The sequence below is a fragment of the Caenorhabditis remanei genome, chromosome V (genome assembly GCF_010183535.1).
Source record: "Caenorhabditis remanei strain PX506 chromosome V, whole genome shotgun sequence".
Classification (NCBI taxonomy): Eukaryota; Metazoa; Nematoda; class Chromadorea; order Rhabditida; family Rhabditidae; genus Caenorhabditis; species Caenorhabditis remanei.
The window spans coordinates 6967858-6991175 of record NC_071332.1 but is presented as its reverse complement, the minus strand read 5'-3'; the positions used below and the strand labels follow the sequence as shown (position 1 = coordinate 6991175).

Here is a 23318-nt window from a genome sequence, read left to right as displayed (position 1 = left end):
GGAGAGTGATGGTGGAGGAGGAGGCATAGAAGATGCTTCGGAGACGGGTATGATGATGTGACAAAAAGGAAGAGGTGGAAACGATGAAGGAGAAAAAGAAGAAGAAGAAGCGAGGCAAAAATAATACAGGAGAGAAGCGAAAGGGATATATGGAAGACACGACCGATTATCAGTGACGAAAAATGAAGTTCAGGTAGTGGGCGGGGCGTGGTCTGAAAAATGAGGAGAATTGAATGAGTCATATTTTTTAGGGGAAAGCCTTGAAAAATGGCTTTTAAAGGAGTGATAGCACGGGTTTTCAGGTATCAGAAAACTTGAAATCGGTAGGTGAAGTGTAAATGATCATGGTCGTTAATTAGATATGTGATTTTTGGAATCGTCAAGGATACGGAAAGGATAAGCTCATTGGTGAAGAGAGTTTAAGTTCAGGTTTGGTTTTAGGGATTTTTGAGTCTTGTAGAAGAAACTTAGGATTCGGATAGACCAGAATTCAAAAGTTTTCTTTTCGAAACTTAGGATTCGGATAGACCAGAATTCAAAAGTTTTCTTTTCGAAACTCTTTCCAAAATTTGAAACTATGATTACGATTCTAAGAGGCTAGAGCTCTATTTTCGTTTGAATTGTCTTTCGGCTACGGTACATATTTATATCTTTCCTTCGAGTAGAGTAGTGAGAATCATAAAGAACTCGTTACAATTCGATTTTCTAGAATTTATTGTGAAAATAAAACTACAAACAATCTTTAAAAGTGTACAAGAGGGAGTGTATCTTTGCAAAAAATCAAGGGCAAAAAGTGGAGAAAGTTTTCGATTCGTTCCAAGCTACAGACTTCATTAAACTCCGTCTGATTACGTAACTAATTATTACGCAACGAATTACGGAGAAGAGAGAAAAACTGATGGCATGCGAATATAAATATCTCTCATGCTAATCTTTTCCACTTCACTATTTTCCTTTTTCGATTTTTTCTCATTGCCATAGCGGGGGCGATCAAGCTACAGACCTTCTTGTTTCCAACCTACGTAGGCGAATTGCATAACCCGACGGGAAACTGTCAGGAGAGAAGGAATTAGATTCCCATATCACTCTGAATGATCTGTTGATTCATACTGGCCAGGGAATAATGGAAAAAAATGGGAAAAATATGCGGAAACCTGTTGTTTGTAGACTTTTTTCAATTTATGCATATATTTTTGTGGATTCAGACAGGAGATATCGAGGGACGTTCTTACCCGTTAACTCCTTTGTGGAACCCGTTTCTTGTCCGAGTATTTTTTGTGAATGTCTACAAAAATGGCGATGAAGACGATCAAGAATCCGATAGCCGCCCAGAATGTCAGCTCATGACCATACATGATTGTGGAGAGGACGATTGAGAGCATCTGGAAAATAGAATTGGATGATCCAATTGTTGGTTTGGTTCATTTCTTTTTTGTGATGGTTTTTCTTTGTTGCTTCTCGAAATCTTCTCAAATTAAACGCAATCGTTTCAATGTTGCGCCACATCATCAAGATTCTGAAGTACTATTCGAAAGAAAGTCCTAAACTGCTTCAATCACAGCGAAAAATTCCGAAAGTCGCGCGTTTTATTGTTTCGTTTCCTGTTTATTGAAGAGGCAAGGTCTGGCGTTTACCGGAATAATTTCCGATTTTTTCTGTGAGGATTTTCGAAGCAATGAAGCAAGAAAACATTACGTAACAGTGATAAGAATTGGGATTTTTTGTTTTTGTCAGGTGAATTTTATGAGAAGAAACAAAATTTGACACTTTTCGAAACTTTTTTTCTTCTTTTTGATATTCTCCGGGAAGTTTTAGACACTCAGATTGCGGGGTTCAAGATTCAACTGATGGCGTCATTTTTAGAGATTCAGAAACTAGAAGTTAGCTTATGAAACCTTGAACTAAAACTTAGATTCAGAACTCAACGTTTCTCCTGCTCGACGGTCAATATCGTATACAACATGCTTAATTACTATGAGATCTTCGAATCCCATTCTCACCTGTCGAATAGTCATAATCACTGCAAAAACAATCGGTCCGAATCTCTCGATCGTCGAATAAATGAATATTTGTCCGATAGCTCCAGATAATGACAGTAGGAATACATCACGAGTGAAATCGATATGTTCTGCTCCAAATTTCAGAGAAGACCAGAGAGTTCCTTGTTCGATCAGTGAAACCGCACAGAAGATTGCAGAGAAGAAGTTGACACCAAACATCATCTACCGTAAAAACTGTAATAGAAGCGCCCCTTTATTAGAGGCGCCCCTCTAATAGAGGCGCACCCTAAAAGGCGCTTTGAATAATAGTGGCGCACCCTCTAATAGAGGCGCCCCCTTAATATGCTTGAAATATTTTTTCTGGATTTCAATTATTATTTTTCAAAGTTCGTGAAAAAAACAAAAAGAAACCCTTTTTTTTGTTCGAAGTACTGCAAATTTTGGGGTTTTTGTGTAATTTTCTTAGAGAAACTGTTAGTTTGGTTGAAAATTGATGACTTCAAAGTTTAAAAAAATAGCCAAACGAACAGGTTGAAAAATAGAGGCGCACCCTCTATTAGAGGCGCCCCTGTAATAGAGGCGCACTTTCGGAAGGGGGTTGAAAAATAGAGGCGCATGCGCCTATATTACAGTTTTTACGGTAAAATTATGAGTTCAAGTCTCCGAGTTCATTCTGAAAACCTACCTGATATTTGGAAACTTTTGGTTTTGTATCGAACAACGCTTTCTGCCAGTTTAAAGTGAATGCATCGAAGAGAAGGTAACCAGCCATTAGAATCATTCCGGAGAACTGAAATTCCACATTTTAATATTTTTTGTTTATATTCAATTTAATATCTTCCGTGTTGAAGACCATAGCGTTCAAGTTTATTTCTGATCAAAATCTCTAGTTTCGTACCCTCGTCACAAAACACCTGTCCATGAATGGCAGCGTGAAATGATATGGAACGAGTTCTCTCATGGAAGAATGACAAGTGATTATTCCCATTTTAATGGCATTATAATGGGTTTGGTGTGTATTGCTTGACCTTGTGATTGCCATGGCAGATATTTTTAGAAGATGATCAATTTGGACCTAGTGAGGAGTGAGGTTTTTTCTCCAAAATTTTCAGGAACGTTCTTGAAAAAACTTCTCCCATTTTTCCTCTAAAACTCACCGAAGTGTATGTTATTCCGGATCCAGCACCCTTTGTCGATGAACTCAACAAAAATAGACTTGCACCGAATGCAATTGTACACCCGCATCCGTATTCAAACCACGAATATCGTTGCCCTCTGACTAATCGACCCATTAGCATTGTAACAACGACTTTCGACGCTTTACAAATTGTTTGAGTGGGGAACGAAACATATTTCAGTGCTTCATACTGACACCACGATGATATTGTATTGGAGAATGAGGTATAGGAGTGAACGTAGAGTGGAGGGACGTGTGGAGGTTGTCTGGAATTGTTCGGATGAAATTGAATTGAGAAATTGATTGAAAAAACTAACTTGGTCCAATCTTTTGATAGAATCAAGAAACTGAGCACCAACGCTACAATCCGATTGCAAAATATCAGAAATTGAGTTTCTCCAAACTTCTCCTCTATCTCCAACTGATCCGATCTTCGATACCCTCTTGTTATAATTCTCTCTTGTAATACACCCATTGCTACGAGTGTTACTTGAATTCCACTGAAGAAAAAGAGCAACAGGATTATAACATTTATACATTGGGCTCTTGTTTGTGGAATGGAATCTCCGTCTTTTCGAGATGATGACGCTTGTTTTTCACCTGTCGGTATCAATTGATATTCAGGATTTCCGACAGCAAAACTTCGAAGGATTTGGCGAATTGATAGATATGGAGTTTCGAATGCTGCAAAAAGACACAATTACTGTAAAATTTCTTTCCGTTCATGTAATTTACCATGTCGATTTCTTCTCACATAACAAATCAGAAGAGCAGCTGGAATGGCAACTGTAGAATATCCGAGTAGAATCAGAAACAGTCGAAACGGCCATACTAACTCATCCGGTGGCTTGTCGCGAGCCTGAAATTTCAAATTTTTTTGAGTTTATTAAAGAAGAAAATAGAATTTAAAATGTAATTTTTCTTCTAGCTAAAAGTTTCACTACCTCTTTTAAATACTGAATAACAGAACCAGAAATACTTTGAATAGTATACCAACCACGACCCCAACTCAACGGATCCATTTCCTCCGAGTTCGAGATGTCTCTATGAGATCAATAGCAAATATGGCGATTGATGTTTGTTCAGACAAAATTTAAAATCATTCACAGCGAAAAATGGATTGAATGAATTGAAAAATGATGTGCGCGATTTTTGCGAATAGTTCAATTCAAAACCGCTTTAGTTTTTTGAGTAATCCCGGTATAGAGTGTAATCTCCTGTAAATGGAGAGGAGACTGAATTGAGAGAAGAGATCGAAAAGCAGTGAGAATCAGGATAATTGTATTTGAAAAAGCAAGCGAAGATTGGAATCTTTTCCACGAACAACGCAAAAATATATATCTTTTTCCGGCATCTCATGAAGATCATGACCGAAGTGTGATGCAGAATGCAATGTTTTTATGCTATTTTGATGAGAAGTTCTCTGTTTCAGAGCTTTACTGAATTAGATATATTCAAAAACAAGTTACATTACCATTACCTACACTGAACAATGAATAAAAAACGAATTTTGATTGAATTTTTAACATTTTTAATTAAAATACACCTTACACAAGTAAATACAGAATTTGACGAACGCAGTGGTTAGAAATAATTTCGTCAAACTTCAGATTCGTTGTGTATATTCGAAACAAAATGTTTTTGGGACGAAGAAAGACAATCATAACATACCGGTATCCCTATTTGCCGTATCGTCCTATCCATTCAGAAGCTGGAAAAGATAACTTGAAAACTCTGAAAACCCTCCACAAATCCATATCTAAACGGAGAGCCGCATGTGATACGCAAATAAAAACTGTAAGATTTTTTATAGTTTAGTACAAAAATAATTTATTCGCAGTAATGCGAGAAATGAAATCAACGATTTGATCACTTTTGAGAACGGAAGGTAAATCCAAACAAAAAGGGAAATTGAAAAAACAAGGGAAATCGGGAAGTGTTGAAAGTGGAAAAAAAGAGAGAGAACAAAGGAAAATGATAGATATAAAGATAAAAATCATCGGCTGATGCGCAGCTTTTACTTCTCGTCATCAGAATCATCGGAATCTGAAGACGAAGACGACGAATCACTGTCACTGCTACTACTGGTCTCTGAGGACAAATCGGTGTCACTGTCTCCATCTCTGACTTTTTCTTCTTTTTGCTCTTCGTTATCTTCTTCTTCGTCTTTCGCTGGTACTGGATTGTCAAGTTCTTCTTGAGCAGCACGAGCAGCCTCTTCCCTCTGCTTCTTCCATCTGGCTGCTGCTTCAAGAAGTTTGAAACTTCCTTTTGCGGCTTGATCTTGTGGGAAAATGTAATCAAAATACTCTTCCCAACCAGCATCCACTCCGTCTTCTGTTTGAATTTGACGTCGTTTCTTGACTTTACGTGGCATCATCATTTCAACTCTGAAATTACAGAATACAATTATTTAATTTGATTACAACAATCCTCACCTCTTCAGTGCTTCCTCATCGCCACTCTTTGTCTCACACTCCTTCCATGCTTCCAACAGCATCAATCGCTCCTCTTTTTCAGCATTTTCAAGAGATTGATTTGCCTTCTCGTATACTTTTCTTGCTCCTTCAAAGTTTCCGATCGTCTGTTCGAATTCAGCCATCGAAGTCCAAACTTTGATGTGATTGGTTCTCTGTAGTAAAGTTTCATACAAGTCCCGAGCTCTCTCGTGCTCTTCTGATGCAATTTCAAAGTCAATGTATGCTTTCCACAGCAGTTCCGGCATGTCAAGAGCAGGTTGTTGAACAGCAATAGTGAAAACAGCCCGAGCACGATCTGTGTCACCGAGAAGACTTTCAAGTTCAGCGAATTTGATCCACGTTTGTGAACTTTCGGGTGAACTTTCAAGGAATTTCTCATACAACTTCCGGCAACGATCGAATTCACGCAATTGCAATTCCAGATCGATATAGGCACGGAACAGTTTGTCTTTTGGACATTTTCCGATGGAAACACCCTGAAAATTAAGAAAATAAACAGGACAATGTGAACATTTAACCTACCAAAATCTTTCTGGCTGCTGCTAAATCCAATTGGCGAATTTCAAAATGGGCAAACAAAATCCAGACTTTTGCAAAAGTGAAAGCTTTGTGTGGAATGATTTCTAGACAAGCTTTGTACACTTGACGAGCTCTTTCAAAATCTTTAGCCACTAATTCTTCGTAGAGAGCGTAGTTGATCCAAAGGTAAATGTACCTTCTCCAGTAGCGTTTTTCCTGAAAATACTGGCACGGATTGTTATTGTGGCTTAATACATTTTTGCGAGTTCTTTACAAATTCGAAGAGAAGTTAAACTTTTTACAGATATACAAACTAATAACTTACGGAATGTGGGGGAACATTAGCAATCGCTCTTTCATAGACATCTTCAATCTCTTCACGATCTGTTTCCTCATTCTCTAATAACCTCAAGTAATCGAACCATGCATCATAATTATATCCATTCTCTTCAACCATTTTCTCGTACTGTGTCTTTCTTTTGCTGATAATCACATCTTCGATTCCCACACGTTCTCCGAACTTCTTTTCATGTTGTGTGTAGTGCTTGAAGATTTCTTCAGTTCGAGTAGATGGAAGGTTATCTAAACCGTATTTGAAAATGGCTCGAGCTCTCTCATGTTCTTTCTGTCGTTCTTCGAACAGAGCGAAAGCAACGAGTACGGTCTCATTGATATCTTCTTCCCCAAAGTATTCCATTGCTCGTTCATATGCGGCTCTGGCGTTTCCAATGTACCCATTTCGTTCTTCAAACTTGGCATACTTGATCCAATTTTGTACATTTGTTCCGTGAACATGCAAAAACCGTTGATAAACCGAACGAGCCCGATCGATTTCTTTGTATCGGAGTTCGAAATTAATGTAAGTCTGCCAAGCTTGCTCTGGTGGCTCCCACTCAATCCATCTCTCGAAAATCTGTCGGGCTCCCGGAATGTTTTCAATGACCTCCTCCATGTAAGAATACTTCAACCAGAACTGCATAGCTCTCGGCATGATAGTGATAGCTCTGTCGAACACGTTTCTGGCGTGATTGATTTGTTTACACCGCATCTCCATCTCAGCATACTGAAGCCAAATACTGATTGAACGATGGTCAACATCCAAAGCTCTTTCAAAAACTGATCTCGCTCGTTGAACTTCTCCAATTGACTCTTCCCATTTTCCGTATTTTATCCAATTTGCCAGTTGCATTCGATTCTTACGAATTCCATCTTCAAACTCCTTTCTCTTTTTTCGCTGATATTCTTTCAGTTCATCTGGATCTGTGATTTTTGTTTTTGGTGCTGGCGGGATGAGTTCGAGCTCTCGTTCTTTGGCTTCACGAAGAAGTTGCTCAGCGGTGATTTGAAGTGGCGCTGGCGCCTGTAATACTTGTCTTTGGATGTACTTTTAAACACACTGAACACGTTAAACTATTTTTGTGAAATCAATATTTAATAGGTGTAAGAAATCAATGCCAATTACCTTATTTTTTACTTTCGCTGCTTTTTTTGGTAGCCGAATCGGCTTGTTTCCGGGCACCGCTGCCTCGTCATCACTCATAGCTGATTTCTGTAAGAGAAAAAATAAATTATCATATAGAACTAATACCCAGTACAATAAGATACGAAAGATAACAACCAAAACTCAGAAACCTAAATAGAGAAATTCGAATATCGAATAAAGCAATGTTACAGGTTGTAAGTAGTTTTATTTTAAACTAAATCGATAATTAGTTTGAAAAACTGATAGAAATGAACTTTACTTTATTGAAATTCATAATAAATATGCTGGAACTGAAGAAAAAAGACAAACATCCGTGAATGAATGAAGACGTTTTGAAAATAATTCGTGTCGATTTACGAGGCTAAACAACACGCGGTTGCGTAAGTCCGGAGTGTCGTTGCCAAAAAATTTACGTCTGAGATTTTACGGTACCGTGAAAACGATTTTACGGTACCGTAAAAATCGAAAAACTGAAATCACGCGTTACTTTTCCCGAGACGGATACAAGTTTTATGTTTCTCAAAATTACAAAATAATCAAGTTATAATCATATTCGACGTTCAATGACAGTTGTCCACAACTATTTCGGTGCTTGTTTCGGAAAGAACACATCGTGTTTTTTTTTTGACATAACTCGTGTACTTTTTTGACAAATGATCATTGTACCACTTCGGGAACGAACGTCTTTGAAAAAATTTGTCGAGACTGCAATGAAAGAAGACTGTAAATCACAAAAATTATAGTGGAACTGATGCTCGAGGAAATATCCAGATTACCTTCTATAAGTCGTACAACGTACTTTGGAGTGTGCCAGAGTGTGCTGGAATGGGAAATTATTTGATCAAATATTCGATTGTATAAAAACGTGTTGTTTTTGTAAAATTCAGCGACATTATGCGACCATTTCAACACCAATAATAATTGAGGAAGAATGAAAACCAATGGTGGCATAATCATAAATTCGAAGGAATACAGAACGAATGTAAGAATCAGCAATTGTTCTGAAACTTTAAATTTCGCCTGTTTTATGGAAATAAAATAAAGGTTACGAATTCTCACGATTACTCAAAACCGAATAAATTCCTGCAAATAATGAACAACCAAACTCATAAAACCCAATTGCCATCATCAAAACATTTACACCAAGTTTGCACATATAAGCAAATGGGATTCAACAGCAAAGATCATAAAGTTACAATTGAAGCTGAGAAAAGCAAGAATGTAGATAATATAAAAATGGATTGTAGAAACTGGAATTTCATTTTGGGTTTGGATCTGAACTACTAAAGTCTTACTGTTCGGTTCCTTCCAAAACTGAAAAATTGCCAGAGAAAGAAGATAAAAGTTCTCTGTTCACATTCGTTGACATCTCCCGTGAATTCTGAATAGACCGAACCATTCAAAGATTATTTCATGTACCTGTTTTCGTTCACTTATTCACTTATTCTTCACTTATTGCTGGCGCACGTGCACATTGAAAAACAAAAGTTCTTTATATTTATAAAGTACGTTCAAGAATGAATTTTCAAAAAATAAAAAAGGAAAACGGTCCAAAAATACAGTAATCCTATTGGATTTGGATAATCGTGATCGTCGACATCATCGTCTCTTCTCTCTATTTCACATGAATTTTGGCCAGGTATTCTAACTTGAAAATGCGTCGACGTCGCACATTTATTTATATCATTCAGGTGATTGGTTTGGCTTGATTATATACTCAATTTGATATTTCAGATCATACTTATCGCAAGTCTAGTATTCCTTTTTTATTTTGTTACGATTTCTGATAAAAACCTTTTCAAGCAAGGTTTTGGTAAAAAGTTTCGGAATGAATCCTCTTCTTCTTTTCCACGTCAAGCCCATTTACTGGACAACTATTGCAAGTTCGCATGGACTGAACCGATGGATAACACCTTGAAGGTATGGATCATAAGATGGCGATATTCTGAATAAATCTCCTATTTCAGAAACGACTGAAATTTCCAAAACGAGCTGGCTGTGAAAAATACAATATTGATCTCTTCAAACGATACCCGGCTACAGGTGAATTCTCAATGAAATCAAAAGCCCATAGAAATAAATTGGAATGTGTTGCTCAAGTTTTAAAAGGAGGATTGAGGCCAGCTGCTCACACTTATCAACTAGGAAAGACACAAACAGTGAGTATTGTATATAGCTCTTGAATCCCTTGATTTGTTCACAGTTCTCTCCGAAACTCAACAAGAGATTCTGGATCAACGCCAACAACTTCATCCTCACTTGTTTCTCTGGGCAACTTGTGATTTATAGAAAACAGTTTATGGGATTCAAAATGGATGAAAACTTGAAATTAGTTGTCGATGGTCCATTTGAAATACCCGAACCTGAAGCGAAGATTCTAAAATCTGACTCCAAGCAGTTTTCCATTTCGATTCTTGGCTTGGACTCAACTTCTAGAGCCCAATTTGGAAGGCATATGAGAAAAACTACGGATTTGTTGCAGAGCATGGGGAGTGTGGTGTTTGAAGCTTATAACAAGGTAGAATAATACATTTTGGCTTATCAAAACTATGTTTCTAGGTTGGAGACAACAGTGCAGTCAACTTGATTCCTATTCTTGCTGACGAGCTCTCCGAAACAGAGAATCTGAATCTGTTGGATGAGACAGGAGATGTGAATCTGAACAAGATTCTCCCAACTAAAACTCCTTTGAATCCTGATACAATTCAATGGATCTGGAAACATCTTCCTCCTGAATATATCACAATGTTCAATGATGATGTAATGCATACTTCTCGTGGACTTTTCCATTATCCTCCCGATAATTTTCTGGACGGATTTGGAGAGTCACCTGCTAGATTCTATTATCGTCCTTACTATAATCATTTGTATAGTCAATTGAGTAATTGGTGGAGAAAATGTTTAGACGGAGAGCTGTTGGCAGAAGTTTTTATTGATTCTTGGTTCCGATTTGAACGGATATTTTCTAAAATTCCTCATTTTGGTTTCACTTTTATTTCGAGGTAAGGGTCAGAATACATTTGAAATTTTCAATTAACCAGTAAAATATTCAGCCTTACACACGACGATCCGAACAATTTGGAGATGTTGGATCACACCTTATTCCATAGATTGGACTACTTGAATGTAACTAATTGTATCCCTTAGATAAACAAACATTTTCCATTTTAGAGAACTGGAAGTTTGGAAAACACAATTCTCATCATCCTCGGAGATCATGGAAACCGAGTTCATCCTCTCAACAGATACACTTTCGCAGGAAAAATAGGTACATAGATTTGAAAATAATAATTGACAAATTGGATAAAGTTTCAGAAGAAAGAGCTCCATATTTGAGTATTTTGGTGCCGCCCAGGTTTCGAAAACTATTTCCTGAGAAGTATAGAAACTTGAGAGAGAATTCTCAGAGATTTGTTTCGTAGGTTTGACCCAGCTTTCTCAATTTAATTCACAAATTTCTCAGAAATTTCCATGTTCATTCCACCCTAAAGTTTATAACAAGCCTGTCGAAAAACTTGGAAAGTTCTCGACGGAACAAAAGTCTTTTTGAGCTGCAACCAATGAATTCCACGTGTCAGGATAATAGAGTAATAAGTAATCATTGTCTATGTATGGTTGATGCTTCACAAGACATTTCAAGTGAGAAATTTTTTATTGAAATCTGATTTTGAATAAAGTTTTAGAAGTGCCAAACCCGGAATCTCTCGAGGAAGTTTTGAGAACCTATTTGACAGATTTCAATGAGTGTTTCAACGTGGAATCACTTCAGTGTGGGAATGTGGTAAGCTCTGGATTTCAAATCCAACAAGATGTAAAAAAAGAGTTCCAGACAGAAACATTAATGCCGAATAATTATGTTCAAGTGTGGGCTCGAACGAAAATCAGTGACAGTGAAGTGGTGCGAAAAAAGGAAAGAGCTAGTGCGGTTCGTCATAAATTCGACAAAAATCAATTCTATGAGAAGTTTCAGGTTATTTATCCATATCTGACATGCAATTTGCAATCGAAGAATGGCGACTCAGTGGAGGTTTTCACACAGTTCCGGCTTATTCAGTTGTCTCAAAACATCACGATTCCATATCCACCGAGACTATCTGTCAATTCGCCCAGTCAATGTTCTCATTTCTCATTTCCCACGGATTACTGTAATTGTGTTGATCTCCTTTTAGCAGTATAGGAAGTAAAGAATTTGTAGGTACCCAGTCAACAAATATTTATGCTTTGAAAAACAAAAAAAAAACACCTAAATTATCACAAGCTAAACCTCCAACAAGTTCACAACTGAATCGAATTCCTCTCGAAGTTTATATTCGTATCGTTTCTTCAAGAGTGTCTCTTTCTCACAACAATACTTTGGCTCTCTATAGTGATATACCCGTAAAAGGGATCCATCATGTGATGGAGACGTGTATTCATCTTGTATCACACGACTTGTGTGATGAATCCCCTGAAATAATATATTCCAGTGATAATTGAGTATCAAAGTATTATTGATTACCTGTTCAAAAACCATCTCGGGTCGAACAACACATTTTGTGAATCTCGTCTCTAGCCGTTTTGTAGAGATGACATTTTTCAGTGTGTAAGGAGATCGATTTATTCTGAAAAGGAGACAGAATTTAAAAAATGTTTAGTGTTGTTCAGACTCACTTTGTACTAATAAATTTTAATGCAGTCCTTTGTGATGCTATTTTTTTATCCTCAAAGAGACCGGAGACTGTTTCTAGAAGTGTTTGATTCTGGAGAACTGGAACAAAGAACTCGTCAAAATCATTGAAAAATGTGAATTGTGTGATTCCAGTGTTTCTGAGAAGACAATCTGAAACATAAAGTAATCGTGGTGATTCGCAACGATTATCCCTATACCTGTAATCGTTGCCAACTGTCCGTGGTACCAAACATCATGACTATTGAATGGGAGGGTGAATTCGATAAGATTTATTTTGCTGGAAATAGAAGATATGGAGGTTCAGAAGAGGAATCCAAACTCACAGATTATCTGAATAAAATTTCAACGTCCTTCTCGTCCCTTCATCATTCATTTTCACAGGGTCATAATAGATATAAGTCTTGTCAATTCCTTGCAGACTATTCAATTCCACAAACTAAAATGGTTGAAATCTTAAAATCTCCTGGATGAGATCTCACCTCAATAATCTTTCTGGCATAATAAACATGCCCAAAAAGTGCTGGAACACAAGTCGACATTTTGTAGTCGTACTCATCCGGTGTCATACTTTTCTCGTCTTGAATTCTATATCTTATCGGAATTTGAATAGTAGCACCCGTAGAAATTCTTGAAATCTAAAAGATATTCTAGATTGAGAGTTGTCTAAATTTTTTGTATCAACTTACTTTGACAGCATTCACATCGTTGAAAGTTATGCCTTCCGGAAGTAAACAATTCAGAATAAACAATCCCCATTTCATTTTGTGATTCTCCGATAGCTCATAAAGAGTTACTCCATAAGATCGCTTCCCGTTGATTTCACAAGAGAACTCATCGTGTCCAGTTATAAACATGAGAATCCTCACGTTTTTGTATCCCATATTCCCATTTCTGTCATCCGTGAAAGCCGAGAAAGCATATCCATTATCATCGATTTTGGAGAATTGAACTCGATTTTTAGATGGATCAGGAATCTCGTCAAGTAACCGACGTGCATACTTTATTTCTTCGTCTATCGTATCCAAGTCACTGGGATTGAGAAAAATAAATTGAAAGATTCTACAGGTCAACTCACTATTCGGTACCATCTGGATCCGTATCAAGTGAAACAGAAGTTTTAGAAAACAAATAAAAAATAGTGATTAGAAAAGATAATACAGATAATAATACTACTTTACTAGCTGTTAATCGTGGCATTCGGAAGTGCAAAACCACGAAAATGATAACTGTTTTTTATCGAACACACTTTTCCATCAATGACACAAAAAACTATTTCCATATTAGAGGAAACTGCATAATGACAGACAGAAAATGAGATGAATCAAAAGGAAACAGCCACTAGAGATCCATCATTCCTCTCGATTCAAAACAACGAAATTGTTTATTTTATTCCACTCACCAGGTTATTCAATACTATTCTCACTCTTCTCTTTTTCAAACATTTTGTGACATTTCAGTTGAATATTTCTTATCAAGACTGTACATGTTTCAGTGATTACGCAACATTCTTAGTGGAATTTGATACTTGCAGAATATGAGTCTAGAAACAAGAAGAGAGAGAGTGTGTGATGTCACAATGGTCTAAGTTTTATGGGAATGAATCTCAATTGGCAAGAAGTGTTTGCACAATCTAGATATTGAAGATGTAGTAGTGACCAGCTATGACTGGTGAGAAAACCGTGCCTAGAGAACCACGGTCGGCTCTTATGTGGACAGTTTAGATTAGGGAACACACGTACACAATGTTGCGCTCGAAAAAAACCCATTTATCTTAGCAATCACAAAACATATCACAACACAAAAGACATATGAGATCATAAACAATATGAAAAGATTGGCAATACTATAGATTTTCAGACAAATGCAGATTTCACAGATGAATTTTGTCTGAATTGAGATACTCGTTGACTGACAAATGGAAGGAATGATAGTTGCTCTGCATAAGCTTTAGCGTATCGTGGAGACCTGAGACCTGTGACGAAAAAGTTTTGGCAGAATGTGGGAAGGGAGAGGAGAATCTGAAAGAGCGTCGTTTAATCAAATGATTTTCGTTTAAAAAAAAAACTCACATTATATTTTTGTATTTCATAGGCAACTGTTTTTCCGAAATACAACGAAACATGAGATAACAGAATCGATAAGCTCCAGGAACAAATGAAAAAGAACATTAGTGTTGATAACGATTTGAGTAATTTGGCATCGGAACATTTGGTATTGCTGGTTACACTGTTGGAGTGTCGAAGGATTCGTCGCGCCGATTCTCGTTCTGAAATTACAAATTTCAGCTTTTAACTTTGAAGAATCTAGAACTTACCATTGGCATGCACTTTGAAGGCTGTAATAAAAATCAAAGTGACTGCCAGGAAGATAGTAGAGAATGTGACTAGAGTTCCCCAAAATCGAACAGTTGGAGGGGCAGCTGAAACATATTAGGATTGAAATATTATAAATAAAGTGTCATTGATACTATTTTAGGACTCTCACTCATTGAAAGCTCCATTTTCATCGAAAACACTCTAGCATGTTTCGATGCTCAATGAATCCAACTAACCAAGTGTCACGGTGCAGATGAGCAGATCATCGTGGTTGATGTAGATTTCTTCAATGAATAGAGCAAAACAAGAAAACAGCAACGGAGGAATGCAAAGAACGAGCAAGTATGGACCACGTCGCCATAATTTGTGTCTGAAAATATTGGCGTTGAACAGTTCAATTGATGGATTCCCACGGATCCAGACTACATTAGACCCAAAAAACAAAAGTATGAAATCTTACTTCCAGAAGGAAAGAAAAACGTCATTACTTCCATTTTCCAATAATTGCGAACCAAGACTCAAAACCCATTTTCTTTATTTACAAACCTCTTGAAGTTCAAGAGTACGAAGAATATAAATTCGAGAAGTGTGCTCACCTTATAGGCATAATTACAGCCAGGAATAAATCAATTGCCATCATTAAAAATAGAGTAGACTGGAAAAGAACGGCGAACATGTAAACAACGACGGAACGGAAGCATTCGTCGCGATGGGTTTGTGTGAATCTAGAATAAGAAATTCTAGTTTGGAGACTCCATGTGGATGAGCTTACCGTAGTTTTAACTTGACACAAACTAATTCTGAAACTAAGCATATTGTATGAGCAATGGTGGAGATCATAATAAGACATCCTGCAAAATATGAAAAGTCATTTAGATTTTTAAGACGCACTCTCGGAGTCGATCGAGCATCGGTTAACAGGCCATAGGCACACGAAAAAAGTTGACCATCTCCGATTCGCCTATAATTTTAATCAAAGATAGTATCAAGTGTTCTCAGCAAATTGGGGTACTTTTTGGCCGGGTCCGTCACCTGGGTACCTAGGAAAATCAAAAAATCGATATTTTTCGAAAATTTTTCCTAAAGTAGTTAGGTATGAAATCTCAACGGGAAGTTATTGTAGACACTATTTTAAGCATTTTTTGTGTTCAGAAGAAAATTCCAGCTCAACACCTTCATTGTGAAAATTTTCAAAATATATGAAATTTTTGGGTTTTTTTCATAAAATCGTTTTTAACTCGGCAGTGACACGAGAAGACAGCGTTTTTTATTTAAAATTCGAAATCTACATAAAATTTGGTATTGGATCCATGTTGTCCCTACTGGTATCTCTATCCCCAAAGAACACTTTTTTGGGGAAGTATGTGAAAAAGTGCGATTTCAATTTTCGAGGCCTTCCGGTAAATCATTTTTGATGTTTCAAATTAATGGTTTTTTATAATTTTTAATTAAATCATGTCATTTTTTTTTCATTGCTGACACAATTTTAGATCATATCAGTAAAAAATTTCAGAAAAATTGAATTTTTTGATTTTTTGAAATTTTTTCCTGAACTGAATCATTCGAACTGAAATATTAAGGATAGCATTATAAAATTAAAAGAATATAATTGGAACATAATTTAACTTTATGAAACAACCAATTTCCACCATCGGATCATCTGTTACTTACGCTTTAATGATGAAATTCAGCGAAAGGTTCCACTTGTGAGGTTGGTGCTAAGGTTCTTCATACTTGCAACGTTATTTGGCAGATGACTGTGTTGAAAGTGACAGGAAAAGTAAGAAAACTACAAAAACTTATTAATTTACCAAGATTTTCAAAGAAAAATTTGAAAAAAATAAGACTCATACGTGTTCAATGGACTGGTCTTTTTGTGGAAATCAGAAAAATTATTTTCAATTTTTTTCTTGAAAATCTTTTTTTTTGTATCAATTTTTGTAGTTTTCTTACTTTTCCTGTCACTTTCAACACAGTCATCTGCCAAATAACGTTGCAAGTATGAAGAACCTTAGCACCAACCTCACAAGTGGAACCTTTCGCTGAATTTCATCATTAAAGCGTAAGTAACAGATGATCCGATGGTGGAAATTGGTTGTTTCATAAAGTTAAATTATGTTCCAATTATATTCTTTTAATTTTATAATGCTATCCTTAATATTTCAGTTCGAATGATTCAGTTCAGGAAAAAATTTCAAAAAATCAAAAAATTCAATTTTTCTGAAATTTTTTACTGATATGATCTAAAATTGTGTCAGCAATGAAAAAAAAATGACATGATTTAATTAAAAATTATAAAAAACCATTAATTTGAAACATCAAAAATGATTTACCGGAAGGCCTCGAAAATTGAAATCGCACTTTTTCACATACTTCCCCAAAAAAGTGTTCTTTGGGGATAGAGATACCAGTAGGGACAACATGGATCCAATACCAAATTTTATGTAGATTTCGAATTTTAAATAAAAAACGCTGTCTTCTCGTGTCACTGCCGAGTTAAAAACGATTTTATGAAAAAAACCCAAAAATTTCATATATTTTGAAAATTTTCACAATGAAGGTGTTGAGCTGGAATTTTCTTCTGAACACAAAAAATGCTTAAAATAGTGTCTACAATAACTTCCCGTTGAGATTTCATACCTAACTACTTTAGGAAAAATTTTCGAAAAATATCGATTTTTTGATTTTCCTAGGTACCCAGGTGACGGACCCGGCCAAAAAGTACCCCAATTTGCTGAGAACACTTGATACTATCTTTGATTAAAATTATAGGCGAATCGGAGATGGTCAACTTTTTTCGTGTGCCTACGGGTGATCGAACGAGTCAGAGAGTGCGTCTTAAGCTCTGAAAGGTTTCTGTTTCAGGATGTTGAAATTGATATTTTTGATCTTCTGTCACGTTTTTCATCTTCTGAAACTGAATAAAAAAGAGAAAACTCACCCATTTTAGTACGAAGAGACTTGTGACGACACGTGGCTACAATCAAATTGATGTTGCCAAAAAGACCTATTAGGCATAATACTACAGTGTATATCTGGAGGGCAAGTGTCAGATCTTGGTAATTGATTGACATCTGAAAATAAGTGAGAGGAATCATGTGAAAGGATTCAGAAGACGTCATTCGTATAGGGAGAACTATATAGTATTAATTTGGAGACATTGATTGGCTTGGTTATGTCAGAATAACTTAAATAAAATAATGAACTTTGGAGAAGATGAAGAAGAAGACGTCTTGGAAAGTAGGAAAATAAAGGATTGAATGAAAATAAAAGAAGAAAAAATGACGACAGAAACGGAAAGAAAGTAAAGAGAAAACAAGAATAAATGTGGGAAAAAATAATTGGAGAACGGATGTTCGATGCTCACAGAAACATCTTATTGAAAGATTAAAATATGTAAAATCGTGAAAGTCAAAAGATTAGGGAAAATCTCTTGAGAGAGCTCTAAAAATCTTGTGAGCAAATAAGTCGAGCCGAGGAGATGAGAACTGAGAAGGAGAAAACGGAAATATGGATAGCGTGGGAAAAAATCTGACAAGATTTCATTCCTGTAATCGGATTGTGTACCACGGGATTACCAGTGTGGAATGGATACTCAAATAATGCATTGAATGAAATAATCAATTCAATACGGGCGGTCCTCTTTCCCCGAATTATTCCGGGAAGAAGAATGTTCTCAGTTTCATTATTTTTTGTTTGTCTAGACTGCTCATGGATATTTTTGATGCTTGTAATCTGGGAAGAGGTGTCGGAAAATCCTCCGAAAGTCGGAAAACAATGAGAGAATTTCAGATGGAGAACTATATCAAAGCTACAGCTAAGAGAAAGCAAAAATCAAGTTTGAGATCAGAAAAAAAATAATGGGACGGGGAGACTTCGACTGTGACGAAGAGCTCATTAGATATCATTAGAAGGTATAAGAATAGTTATTCAACCGTTCTGTATTTGAGAAATCTCACGTATAATTTCAGAGACTTTCAGAGTTACTTTCAGAGAACTCAGTGTAGGATTTTCTCACTATATGAGACACTACGGAGGGTACCTAAAGGGAAATTGAGTTTTAGAGTTTGATCTTTGTGAGTGGTTGTCCAGGTACGATGTAGTGGAATTCAAAGAAAGAGTTGGGCAACAGTTGGGCAAGCTTTGCAAGATCCGGTGCGCATTTTCAGAAAAATTGGAACGTTTTTTCGGCAAGATATTCTCAACTCTCTTCAAAAGCTTCCATGAAACTCAAACGTTACAACTTTTTGACCTTGACACAAAAAAGTTAAATGACTCTTTGAGAACAAAAGCTGCATTCTAGAAGACACAAAGAGTACAGCACAAATGTGCAGAAAGTGAAGGGCAGGAAGAAAATGAGCATCATCAAAGCAATCTGGATGGAGTTGACGGAAATGAAATGAGAAAAAGAAGAGGAGGACTCTTGCTAAGTGATCTTAAAGTAGAAGAAACTGATTCACTTTATATATGTATCGAGTTGAAAATTCTGAAAATTCAAAGATTTATCATACACCTGGAAATGAGAACGAGGAATAATAGAAATCGAAGAAGAATGAAGTTTGATTGACAATTTAAGGAAACTGGGAAGCCAAAGAATATGAGAAACTAGATCTTTGAATTCAATAATTCGTATTCATCTTCCTCTATTGTGAAAAAAAAGGAAAATCTGGGGAAAAAATTCCGGGTATAATTTTGACTCAGCGCATCTTTTTTCCAGACGAGACCAAAATAGCATCATCAAAACTTGTCTCCAGAAGACAAGGGGGCGTGGACCATTGACGTTTCCCTTTCAAAAGACAATTTTTTATGTTTGCTCAGACTCATTTTGCGCGGAATAATCAACTGGCACGGAAGCAAAAAGAAGAAGAAAAAGATCTTTGACGACAAACGATTGGTTTTGAAATTCTAGACGAAACAAGAGCTTGGAGGTTCTATGAATGTGAGGAGATGGGGAGGCAATGGATTGGAATTTCGGTCAGGTTGAGACATTTTTGAAGGAAAAAATTTTCAATTGATAAGAACATGCGAAAAGAGGTACTGTAAATCATAGGTAGAATGTCCGGTTTTTTTCAAAAAAGTTTGTCAAATGTCTGAGAATTTGAAGAAATTATTTAGAATGCATTTATATACAACAGCAAATTTCGAATTAGAGAAGCAATATATCAGAAAACCAGTAATCACCATCTTCTGATATGAAAAAAAGGCATACCTTGTAACCGATAAGCGTTTAACAAAGTGTTTTACAATCATGTTTATTTATTAAAATCCAAAATTCACAACTCGGCTATGTGATTAGGTTTTGAGCAGTTGTTCCTGAAAACACTCTTCTTTATTTTTTTGTTTTCCTCCCTAACTCACGAACTTTGTCGCGCTTTCAGAATGCTCTTCCTCGCTTTGATACATGGAAGAAATGAGAGTTGCTCCATGTAGGCTCTTGCATATCGAGGAGATCTCAATGCAGTGACGAAGAAGTTTTGACAAAATGTTGGAAGTTGGAGGATGAACTGAAAGGGTTTGTGTTTTTCAGAATTACAAGGTTCAGAATGGAAGCTTACTGTGTATTTATGAAATTGGTAGCCAATGGAGCTGTCGAAATACATTGCCACGTGGAATAAAACGACGGATAGGGTCCATGAACAGATAAAAAAGAATATTAGAGTGGCGAGAGATTTGAGTAGTTTGACTTCCGAGCTTCTTGGTCTTTTGGTCATACCATTACTGGAGTGGCGGATGAATGGAGATGACGACGATTGTTCTGGAAAATTTCAGAAACATTTGAAATACAAAACTTTGAAGAAATCTTACCATTGATATGAACTTTAACAGCAGTTATAAGTATCAGTGCGACTGCCAATAAAACTGTAGAAAATGTAATAATAGTTCCCCAGAAGCGGACGTTCCGAGGAGCGGCTGAAATTTTTTTGTTATTTCAGAGTAAGCTTCAGCTGAGATTCACCCACCAAGAGATACAGTACACATTAGAAGATTCTCGTGGTTTATATAAAGCTGTTCAACGAAAATTGCAAAGGACGAGAACATAATCGGAGGTGTGCACAAGATCAAAAGATAAGGGCCTCGCTGCCATAATTTGTGTCTGAAATCGAAAATTTTGTAGCTTGATTTCTGACTTTATCTATTTTCAATCAGAAAAATACATTTAAAATTCAAATGACTTACCTTATGGGCATCACAACCGCCAGCAGAAGATCAATGGCCATCATTAGAAACAAAGTGGATTGAAATAGAACTGCAAACATGTAAACAACGACGAAACGAAAGCATTCGTCGCGATGTGTTTGGGTGAATCTGGAATGAAGAATTAAAGGATCAGAAATCGAACAGTGGTGGTGATTACCTTAGTTTTAGTTTGACTGAAATCAATTCAGATATCAAGCATATTGTGTGGGATATAGTGGAGATCATTAAGAGACAACCTGGAACAAGAATTCATTTCAATATATTCTGAATTGATTAAAACACAATTCTAAAACAAAAGCCTAAGGAAAGGATTTTTCACTTAAAAATCACCGTTCTATCCCAGATCTTCCGATCAAACTCACCCAACTTGGTCCTCAAAGATTTGTATCTGCATGTCGCAATAATTAAATTAACATTTCCAAACAATCCAACACAGCAGACAATGACAGTGTATGCTTGCAAAAAGGGAAGCATTCGAAAGTAGAGTGGCATCGTCTCTTTCTGGAAATTCATAGCCTCGATATAAACTCAGAAGCGACAAAAAATAGACGGAGAGAAGACAAATAAGAGGAAAAATGACGAGCTACGAGATGTGTGACAAAAAGTATGTTGAGATTTTTTAAATAAGAAAGAAGAAAGTTTTCGAATTAATAATTCCACTTCCGGGGGCCGGTCGAAATGAAAAATATACACTTGAAGTTGTTTCATTGGAATCGTTCTGGAATATGCACTAATGGAAACAATGTCTGGATTCTATAATGACAACAAGCAAATCTAATTTTAGAAATGAAAAATAGAGAACTCTTGTTCAAAAAGAAGCTCCAAATGAACTCTTCGCACGTGGCTTCTTTCAAAAAAATATAGTTAATGACTAGTAACAAGTTCTTTGAATTTAAAGATCTATTTGCATAGAATCTCCCATCGAAAATGGGTATTCTGTCTGGAATTGGGTGTCCGAAGCTCTCAGAACTAATCAAGAATCGCTGGAAGATGATTCAGAAGATGTTACATTATGCTTGATTTCCGGAGGCTAAGTCTGATTACGAGAGAAGATATTTGCAGAAATAGGATCACTGAGACTGAAACTCAATTCACTTCGATGCGTAAACTCAGAAGGTGGAAACAAATATTGGAGCATCTCTTTCTATCTCTAGTAGATTTTCTATTGACACTCCTTATTTCTAAATTCATGACGTCGGATTTAATGAAACCTCCGTCTTCTATTGTTCCTTAATTACAGAGAGAAAAACAACAACACCTTTGAAAAATATGTGGGAATGGAAAGTTGTTTCAATGTAGTCTATAAATTATAAGACTTCATGTCACTTTCATATTTATTTCTTGTCAGATTATAGAATTAGTTGCCCCGTTTTGCTGATGTGAGTGCACTAAATTTGAGACCCCACTCAGCAAAAGTTCAAAGAATTTTGATTTGACTCCATCTCCTTTCAATGACAGAAATACCACTGAACAGGAAATGAACGGAAATGCCACTTTCGAATATTGGAATGCTGACAGAAGTCGTCATGGCTCCATCTTTTATAACAGATCTCTGAAATTACGTGTTTTGGGGAATTCCCTTGAGGAAATTATTAAAGAAATTGTCATTTTGCCTCTCAAAAGGTAAGTTCTTCTTCTAAATGGCCATGTCTGGTTTCGAATTACCGTTGACAGGACGGAGATTTCTAAATAATATACGACGTGTGAATCAGAAAGTGCGTATATTTTGAAGTTAAGACTTTATATTCTTGGAAAAATGTGATTTTAAAACCCGTTCAATTCAAAATAGACACGTATCACAATCGGATAAATGTAGACATGTGATAACTTGAGAAAAAGTAAAACTTTCTGAACTCCCGATTCACATAATTTCATATATGAATTATTTGAAGTATTTTTCCATTCTGCTAGCTACATGATTTTTTGTTAACGTTTATTTATCATCACATAATTGACAGAAGTGATTGACCTTAACCTGAAATCATCAGATTTTCGGTCCAGAAGAAGAAGAAGCAGTGGTGAACAAAGACCCTTCGGTTGGAGTCAAATCTGCGACTGGAGTTGGTGGTGCCGGCGGTGGAACGGATGGTCTCGGACGACGTTGAACTCTAGCACAGGACCCACATTGAACACGACCAACTGCACCTGGTTTCACCTCCGAGCTATCAGCTTGTGCCGGTGGTGGCGGTGGTGGTGCGGACGACTGTTCCGGAATCAGAATTCTGAAAACTTTCGTATCTGTGAAATATTCATAGTTAAAACAAATATTACCTCTTTTTTCTTGGTGGTGGTACAAGAGCCACTGTTGAACTCGAATTGACCTCGCCTTTATCGTCCGGGACATCCGGAGCAGCAGGATTGCTCATTCTGAAATCGGAAGATATGAAAATAGGAGAGAAACGTCTGAAAATTAGTAAAAATGTGAATGAATCGATTAAACATGGGGCACAATAATAGTGAGAATATGAATTATTTCG

At 36.5% G+C, this 23318-nt stretch overlaps 7 protein-coding genes across 7 annotated transcripts; 1 reads left to right on the top strand and 6 right to left on the bottom strand.

The window, feature by feature from the left end:
* Window positions 1-1235: 1235 nt before the first annotated feature.
* GCK72_017840 (uncharacterized protein) lies at window positions 1236-4199 on the bottom strand (the record flags this gene model as incomplete). The annotated part of the gene is made up of 7 exons (XM_053732278.1): window positions 1236-1382; window positions 2001-2222; window positions 2686-2790; window positions 3158-3443; window positions 3495-3861; window positions 3913-4036; window positions 4119-4199. 7 exons carry the CDS (start codon window positions 4197-4199, stop codon window positions 1236-1238), a joined length of 1332 nt encoding a protein of 443 aa, XP_053581191.1.
* Window positions 4200-5194: 995 nt separating this feature from the next.
* On the bottom strand, window positions 5195-7716 carry GCK72_017839 (uncharacterized protein; the record flags this gene model as incomplete). Its single annotated transcript, XM_003112712.2, has 5 exons — window positions 5195-5567; window positions 5616-6133; window positions 6180-6392; window positions 6502-7536; window positions 7639-7716. The coding sequence occupies 5 exons, from the start codon at window positions 7714-7716 to the stop codon at window positions 5195-5197; spliced, it is 2217 nt and encodes a 738-aa protein (XP_003112760.1).
* A 1598-nt stretch (window positions 7717-9314) lies between these two features.
* Window positions 9315-11836, top strand: GCK72_017838 (uncharacterized protein; the record flags this gene model as incomplete). Its single annotated transcript, XM_053732277.1, has 12 exons — window positions 9315-9350; window positions 9394-9579; window positions 9627-9818; window positions 9863-10156; window positions 10219-10661; window positions 10713-10785; window positions 10831-10927; window positions 10975-11077; window positions 11123-11298; window positions 11343-11440; window positions 11489-11584; window positions 11630-11836. The coding sequence occupies 12 exons, from the start codon at window positions 9315-9317 to the stop codon at window positions 11834-11836; spliced, it is 2001 nt and encodes a 666-aa protein (XP_053581190.1).
* An 81-nt stretch (window positions 11837-11917) lies between these two features.
* Window positions 11918-13525, bottom strand: GCK72_017837 (uncharacterized protein; the record flags this gene model as incomplete). Its single annotated transcript, XM_003112421.2, has 8 exons — window positions 11918-12106; window positions 12158-12260; window positions 12310-12478; window positions 12526-12605; window positions 12652-12764; window positions 12808-12963; window positions 13015-13357; window positions 13404-13525. The coding sequence occupies 8 exons, from the start codon at window positions 13523-13525 to the stop codon at window positions 11918-11920; spliced, it is 1275 nt and encodes a 424-aa protein (XP_003112469.2).
* A 656-nt stretch (window positions 13526-14181) lies between these two features.
* On the bottom strand, window positions 14182-17717 carry GCK72_017836 (uncharacterized protein; the record flags this gene model as incomplete). Its single annotated transcript, XM_003112318.2, has 7 exons — window positions 14182-14346; window positions 14398-14594; window positions 14643-14747; window positions 14880-15013; window positions 15240-15368; window positions 15416-15494; window positions 17585-17717. The coding sequence occupies 7 exons, from the start codon at window positions 17715-17717 to the stop codon at window positions 14182-14184; spliced, it is 942 nt and encodes a 313-aa protein (XP_003112366.2).
* A 2199-nt stretch (window positions 17718-19916) lies between these two features.
* On the bottom strand, window positions 19917-21333 carry GCK72_017835 (uncharacterized protein; the record flags this gene model as incomplete). Its single annotated transcript, XM_003112583.2, has 8 exons — window positions 19917-19956; window positions 20002-20147; window positions 20199-20398; window positions 20449-20553; window positions 20604-20737; window positions 20821-20949; window positions 20999-21077; window positions 21204-21333. 8 exons carry the CDS (start codon window positions 21331-21333, stop codon window positions 19917-19919), a joined length of 963 nt encoding a protein of 320 aa, XP_003112631.2.
* Window positions 21334-22825: 1492 nt separating this feature from the next.
* On the bottom strand, window positions 22826-23207 carry GCK72_017834 (uncharacterized protein; the record flags this gene model as incomplete). Its single annotated transcript, XM_003112416.2, has 2 exons — window positions 22826-23063; window positions 23113-23207. 2 exons carry the CDS (start codon window positions 23205-23207, stop codon window positions 22826-22828), a joined length of 333 nt encoding a protein of 110 aa, XP_003112464.2.
* Between the last annotated feature and the right edge of the window lie 111 nt (window positions 23208-23318).